General features: G+C 39.4%; 1 protein-coding gene across 1 annotated transcript; it reads left to right on the top strand.

Annotated features, from left to right (window-relative positions):
- Window positions 1–721: 721 nt before the first annotated feature.
- Window positions 722–2,170, top strand: LOC127527560 (E3 SUMO-protein ligase ZBED1-like). Its single transcript, XM_051926647.1, has one exon. The coding sequence runs from the start codon at window positions 722–724 to the stop codon at window positions 2,168–2,170; it is 1,449 nt and encodes a 482-aa protein (XP_051782607.1).
- Window positions 2,171–7,954: the final 5,784 nt, after the last annotated feature.

The following is a 7,954-nucleotide window of genomic DNA, read 5'->3' as shown; positions in this document are numbered from 1 at the left end:
TCCTCTGCACTTTGTTGGCAGCGATTACAGCCTAGAGTCTTCTGGAGCATCACGCAGCAAGCTTTGCATATCTGGAGTTGGGGATTTTCTGCCATTCCTCTCTGCAGATCCTCTCAAGCTCGGTCAGGTTGACAGCTATTTTACATGTCTCTCCAAAGATTTTCAATTGGGTTCAAGTCTGAGCTCATTACAAACTTTTACAGAGCGACTCCTGTGTTGTCTTAGCTTTGTGTTTAGGATTATTGTCTTGTTGGAAGGTAAACTTTCAGTCCATTCTGAGGTCCACAGTGCTCTGGAGAAGCTTTTCAGTAAGTATTGTGCTCTATTCAGCCTTGCCTAAAACCTGACTACTCTCCATGTTCCTGTCACTGAAAAACAACCCTGCAGCATGATGCTGCCACCACCATGCTTCACTGTTGGATTGGTATTGTACAGGTGCGTGGTTTCCTCCAGACGTGATGCGTAGAACTAGGGGTGTGCAAAAAAATCGATTCGCGAAAGAATCGCAATTTTATCTCTACCGATTCAAAATCGATTCATACAGGACACAAAATCGATTCATATTTCCCATTTTATAACGGCGCGAGTTTAACTATTTTTCCGGATAGGAGTTTGTCAATCCTATAGATGGCGCTATGCCAGTTTCTGCTCAGATAGTAATCCTTGGTGTGAGTAAGAAGAAAGTGAGTGCGCGCTCGCGCAAGCATTCGATAGACGAGCCATGGAAAACGCAGTGGAAAAGAATATTCAACCTGCCCCGTCCTCATTTAAGGCAGACGTTTGGGCACATTTTGGATTCTACAACATCGATGGCAAGAAAGAGCTTGATAAAACTCACGTCATATGCAAGCTTTGTAAAGCTAAAATCAAATATTTTGGAAACACTACAAACCTCAGGACTCACATGGCACGTCATCATCCAGAGGATGCAAACGAAGTTCAGCCAAAAGTAAGAAACATTCCAGGAGACCAACGCACTCTGCATCAATGTTGCAAACTTCCAACCAACTCTGAACGGGCGAAGAAAATAACTCAATCCATAGCCTGTTTTATTTCCAAAGATCTGCGTCCCTACAGCGTTGTTGAAAATGAAGGCTTTCGGTACATGCTGAAAACAGTTGAGCCTAGATACGCTATACCAAGCCGTCAGCTTTTTGCTGAAAAAGCGATACCTCTGTTATACGAAGAGACAAAGAAAAAAGTAGCAGAAGCGTTGAAGAAAGCAACAAGAGTAGCCTTAACATGCGATGCATGGACATCAAGGGCAGTTCAGTCGTATGCAACCTTTACCGCTCACTATATTACAGACAACTGGGAGCTTGAGTCACGAGTTTTACAAACTACAGCAATAAATGAAAGCCACACAGCCGCACATATAAAGGAGAACATTCAATCTGTCGCACAGGAATGGCAGCTCACAACCACTGACCTGGTAATTGTTACCGATAACGCTGCTAACATGCTAGCTGCTGCACAGCTGGGAAACTTTCAACACGTTAAATGTTTCGCACATACCATCAACCTCGCGGCACAGAGAGCTCTGAAGCTGCCGTCTGTTTCACGTCTGCTGGGGAAAATTCGGAGAATTACCGGATTTTTTCATCGCAGTGCCACCGCAAATCATGTCTTGAAACAGAAACTTCTGGAGCTGGCACCGCACAAGTTGACAACGGACGTGGCTACACGATGGAATAGTGCATTCGACATGATCGATAGATCCCTGGAGCAACAACCAGCCATTTGCTCTGCGCTTCTCTCTGCTGAAGTAAGAAAATGTGGAGCCGGCATCTGCACACTAGACGAAACCGACGTCGCCAACGCAGAAGAAGTTGCTGCAGCCCTCAAGCCATTAAAAGAGGCAACAAACATGTCTGAAGAAGCCACGCCGACAGTGTCTGTGATAGCCCCACTACATGCGCAGCTACTTCACGAAACAAAAGCAGGATTCTGTGGTGAGACAGCACTCGTCCGGGAAATCAAACAGGCAATTCACGAAGATCTGGCCAAGAGATACACGAGTGTGACAGACAAAAATATGCTCCACATATCTTCAAGCCTGGACCCCAGGTTCAAAACACTGCCCTTTCTCTCTCAGGACGAGCAAAAGGACATACACTCTAAGGTGATTGCTGAAGCGGCAACACTTGAGGTAATTTATTATATTTTTTAATAGTAAAAGTGAAAAACACTAGTTGCATGACAGTGGCATGACAATATGCTATTAGCAAAACCACATACACAGTGTGTATGGTTGTGAAATTACCATTGACATGTAGCACTTTAAATGTACCACAATAATATCTAGTTATTGCTTAGTTTGTTTTATATACAGTATATATATATATATATATATATATATATATATATATATATATATATATATATATATATATATATATGGTATATATGGTATATATGTATGGTATATACAATAATTAATAATAACACTGAATTTCTAATTGAAAGACAAAGGTTGGTTGATTGCGTTTTTGTTTTCTTTTATGGTGCATTAATGCAGAATGAGGAGCTAGACATCCCAAATGTAGTGCTGGATGATGAAGGCCCCCCTGTTCCCAAAAAAAAAAAACTTCCCTGCTGAATTTACTAGGCAAGACTTTCACTAATGTCAGAGATGTTCCTAAATCCGCTGGCACCAGAGCTGAGGAAGAGATGAAGAAGTATTTGGAAACTCCATCATTGTCACTCTCAGAAGACCCCCTAACTTGGTGGAGGTCTCAGGAGACTGTCTTTCCCCTCCTTGCAAAATTGGCTAAATGCTACCTATGCATTCCTGGTACTAGTGTTGCAGCAGAGAGGGTATTCTCAACTGCTGGGGACATAGTAACTGCACAGCGGAGCATGCTCACTCCAGAACATGTAGACCATCTTCTGTTTCTACAAAAGAACATGTACATTCCAGCAGATGGTGGACTTTAAACTCACTAATGTGCGCATACACCTGAATCTAATCTAATATATTCTGATCTGTTGTCAGTTTGACTGTAGTTGTCACAGTTCAAAAACTGTTGTCTGCTGAAATGGAAACGGTTTAGGTAAAAAGAAAATGTTCACAATTAATTATTATTTTGGATGTTACACTTGTTACAGCACTTTACAGCCCAATGTAGCAGCATTTTTATTTATTCTGATAATGGCACTTTACAACCAACTATAGCAGCTCTTATTTGGTTTTATTTAATCTACTTTTATTTAAGGTGTCAATATAAGTTGTTTAATTTAAGTTAAAAGTTTGCAGTTTATATTTGCAACAGTTTATATTTTTGTAATGTGACTTCAACTGTTATCTCAGGGCTGTATTTTGTATCAGACTGATGGAAAATAAAAAACAATCATAACGTTTTGAATCGAGAATCGGATTTGAATCGAATCGTGAGCCCAAGAATCGAAATCGAATCGAATCGTTAGATTTTCTGAATCGTGCACCCCTACGTAGAACTGAGGCTGAACAGCTCGATTTTGGTTTCATCAGACCAGAGAATCTTGTTTCTTATTTTTAGAATCCTTTAGGTATTTTTTGTAAATTCCAAGCAGGCTTTCATGTATTGTCTGGCCACTCTACCATGAAGCCCAGATGAGTACATTGTTGCAGTGGTGGTTGTCCTTCTGGAAGTTTCTCCCACATCCACACATGTCTTCCAGAGTGACCAAGTTAAGAGTTGTTAAGGCTTTTCTCCCTGATTGCTCCGTGAGGCTGGACAGACAGCTCTAAGAAGAGTTGTTGTTGTTCCAAACATATATGGAGGCTACTGTACTCTTGGGACCCTGCAATTCTGCAGTAATTTTCACAGCCTTCGCCAGATCTGTGCCTCAACACAATCCTGTGTTGAAGCTCTGCAGGCAGTTTCCGCTGTTAGGTGCTGTTATCCACCTAAAATCTGGAATAGCTTACCAATAGAAATTCACCAGGCTAATACAGTGGACTATTTAAAAAAAAAACTGCTAAAAACACATTCTTTTAACATGGCTTTCTCATAGATTCATTTTAGTTTAATCCTGATACTCTGCATATGCATTTAATTATCATTATCATTCCTGGTGGCTCTGAAATCCGTACTAACCCCTACTTTTTCTGCTGTTCTTTTTCCGGTTTTCTGTGGTGGCGATCTTTGCCACCACCACCTAATCAAAGCACGGTGATGTCTGTTTTTGAGTTTGCTTAATTCAACTGGAGGTCATGGGCTATGTTAAATTAGAACACTCTAGACGAGAACAGGCCATTCAGCCCAACAAAGCTCGCCAGTACTATCCACTTATTTCTTCCAAGAAAACATCAAGTCGAGTTTTGAAAGACCCTAACGTCTTACTGTCTACTACACTACTTGGTAGCTTATTCCAAGTTTCTATCGTTCTTTGTGTAAAGAAAAACTTCCTAATGTTTGTGCGAAATTTACCCTTAACAAGTTTCCAACTGTGTCCCCGTGTTCTTGATGAACTCATTTTAAAATAACAGTCTCGATCCACTGTACTAATTCCCTTCATAATTTTAAACACTTCAATCATGTCACCTCTTAATCTTCTTTTGCTTAAACTGTAAAGGCTCAACTCTTTTAATCTTTCCTCATAATTCAACCCCTGTAGCCCTGGAATCAGCCTAGTCGCTCTTCTCTGGACCTTTTCTAGCGCTGCTATGTCCTTTTTGTCCCTACATTGATGGATTAAAGGCCAGAAGTCCACATGACCATCATCATCAAATTCTTCCATGAGAACCCTGAATACAATGAGGACTGATTGAGGTCATTTGTGTTAGGTAGAATGCCTAGAGGGGGCTGGGTGGTTTTGTGACCTCTGAACCCCTGCAGATTTTTTTTTTTCTCCAGCCGTCTGGAGTTTTTTTTTTTGTTTTTTTCTGTCCTCCCTTACTTTTACTGTATGTTAATTAGTATTGCCTAATTTTATTTTTTTTATATTTTGTCTTTTTTTTCTTTCTTCATCCTGTAAAGCACTTTGAGCTACATCATTTGTAAGAAAATGTGCTATATAAATAAATGTTGTTGTTGTTGTTAAATATTGTTGTTGTTCAACCTCATAGCTTGCTTTTCACTCTGATACACATTTGTCAGCTGTGGGACCTTCTATAGACAGATGTGCGCCATTCGTAATCATGTCCAGTCAATTGAATTGACCACAGATGGACTCCAAACAAGGTGCAGAAACATATCCACGATGATGAATAGAATAGGATGCACCTGAGCCAAATTTCACATGTCACAGAAAAGGGTCTAATGTACCGTGTGATAGTTCATGTTTTTATTTTTTAATAAATTAGCAAAAACAACAAAGAAAATTTTATAATCATATTTTCGCTTTATCATTCTGGGATACAGAGTGTTGCTTAATGAGAGAAAGATGAATTTACATGATTTTAACATAAGACTGCAACACAACAAAATGTGATAAAAGTGAAGTGATCTGAATACTTCACGAAGGCACTGTATAATTAAAACAAAAGACAAAATGAAAGAAGGTCGGTGAACGTCTGTGTGCTTTATACTAAGAAAGTGCAGAGGCAGGTGAAGATGAGGAGGTTGAAGAGAAAGTAGAAATGTCAAAAGGCAGAGCAGAGAACACTTCATAGGAAAAAGAATAGCGGCTTTAAAGCACAAGTTTACTCGACCTGTTTCTTCAGCTTTAAAAGAACATTTTTCTCAATCTGTTTAAACTTTATGACTGCATTTACTGTACCTGTTAGCCAGTGATGTGCGGTGAGGTTCATGGCTGGTGAGGCACTAACTCCTTCAGAGTCAGATTTACAATTATATGAACCCAAAAGAGAGGCTTATTCACTATGTAATTGGCAGCATACACATTGACTACTAGTTATGTTTCATATCTCATCAGCATTCTTTACACACAGATAGGTAAGATACATATTTGGCTAAGAAAGAACGTTACATTTATAGCAGCTAGAGAGAGTGGAGAGAGAGCGCATTTGCTCTGCACCCTGTATGTGTTCTAAATTTACAGTTGCAATTCCACAATTCGTCCTCCTTGCGTGGAGTTTCAATGTTCTCCCCGTGTCTGCATGGGTTTCCTCCCACAGTCCAAAGACATGCAGGTTAGGTGCATTGGCAATTCTAAATTGTCCATTTGGTGTGTGTGTGTGCCCTGCGGTGGGCTGGCGCCCTACCTGGGGTTTGTTTCCTGCCTTGCGCCCTGTGTTGGCTGGGATTGGCTCCAACAGTCCCCCGTGACCCTGTAGTTAGGATATAGCAGGTTGGATAATGGATGGATGGATGGATGGATTCCACAATTCATACTCATTCAATACAAATGAAAGTATTGAGTGGTGTACAAAAAAAAATGGAATTCAATTTTGACCTTAGTTGAAATATTTAGTTGTTTTTAAAAGCTTTTAATTCTGATGCTTTAATCAATTTTAATACAGACTGTTCAACAAAACGATAACAAGAAAAAACAAAAGAATATTTTATTTAAGGTCAAAATTTACTTTTTAAATATTGTTTTTTTTTGTTAGTCTGATCCCATTTTTTATAAAATTGAAAACCGTTTATGATCTTACCTTCATTTGTAAGGAAGTCCATGTGCCAATCCTTCTCCACGAAAGTCTCTGTCACTTTCTTGTAAAAGTCCTCCTTATTTTCCTTTAGTTTTAAAAATCTTAAACTTCCATCTTGGCAATCAGTCGGAACAAAAAATAAAAATAAACGGACCGCTGCGGTGCACTTGACTTTCTGATATACAGTACACTAACTCCTTGGCGCAGAGAGCCTCTGCGTAGAAGAACGGCAGCAACAAATACCTGTTGGGCTCACATGCGCCCTGTTCAGTGCGGCATAGTACTATCTGCCACGACGTGTGCCTTTTCACTGTGGTTTTATGTCCAATCAGCAAGACTGAATATGTGACACACATTCATTAAAGATATTAACCAGACTGTGTAAAGTCAGGGTGTATAATATAAACACTATATAAACATTATATTGGCGACATACAGAGAGACAGCAGCAGGCGCGCGCCATTTGCGTGCATCAACCCCGTGTGGGAGGGACAGCGCAGTCCGAGGTGAGGTGAGGCTCTTCGCTACCGCACCTCGCGTTTTTCCCCTGTATTTGATCAGGAAATGAGTCAATTCAGCGATTTTGACTATAAAAATGCTCAAAGTTATTGGAATCATACAGAGAACAAATTTATAGCACAGACCAGTGGACACATTTATTTTATGTTATCATTATTAGTTTTTTTTACTTTTCTTGATGACAGGTGCCTGCCCTGACCGCACGTCCCTGCTGTTAACATTGCAGCTTGTGAGTGTAGTTGTTCAGTTTTCAGTTCTAAAGATTATGAAGAATCTATATACAATGTGTAATGAAGTAATTTTGGGGTATTAAGTAGAGACATAGGAAAGGCAGAGATCATTAATCTTGAGTTTTTTTGTGGACCTATTTGCCCAAAAGCACCATAACTGGCGAATACATTTATACTGAACTGCAGTCCTAATTTTTGTGTATGTGCCAAACTAACCCCAACAGAAAATGATAACTAAAATAGTGGATTGTTTTGGTAATGAGCAGAACCGAGAATGCATGCTGTTTGGTTTGATATAAATAAAGTATGAATGAAGTTAAATATGGTTTATTTTGCCTCAGAATATTTTAGAAGTCATGATTAAATCTACAATTCAGTACAGTAACTTAATATGATGCTGATTCAAGTTACAATAACCATTCATTTTGCAATGTTAATAATGGAGAATGTCATTTCAACAATTTAATTGATTTAATTGCCGTTGATAATCCATTTGAAGTGGTTAATTATTAACAATCATCACTGCCATCAGGAACTGTACACCTAAACATTTGCATGCAGTTAAGTTCTGCTGTTTTACTGATTCTGCCCCCTTTTGAATATTTTCTGCTACTACATAGCGGCGCAGGATTTCTCGATAAATGTGTAATACATTTACGTAAGTCTT

The sequence above is a fragment of the Erpetoichthys calabaricus genome, chromosome 4 (genome assembly GCF_900747795.2).
Source record: "Erpetoichthys calabaricus chromosome 4, fErpCal1.3, whole genome shotgun sequence".
Lineage (NCBI taxonomy): Eukaryota > Metazoa > Chordata > Cladistia > Polypteriformes > Polypteridae > Erpetoichthys > Erpetoichthys calabaricus.
Note: the sequence above shows the minus strand (reverse complement) of the source record. Positions and strands in the feature narration are given on the sequence as shown.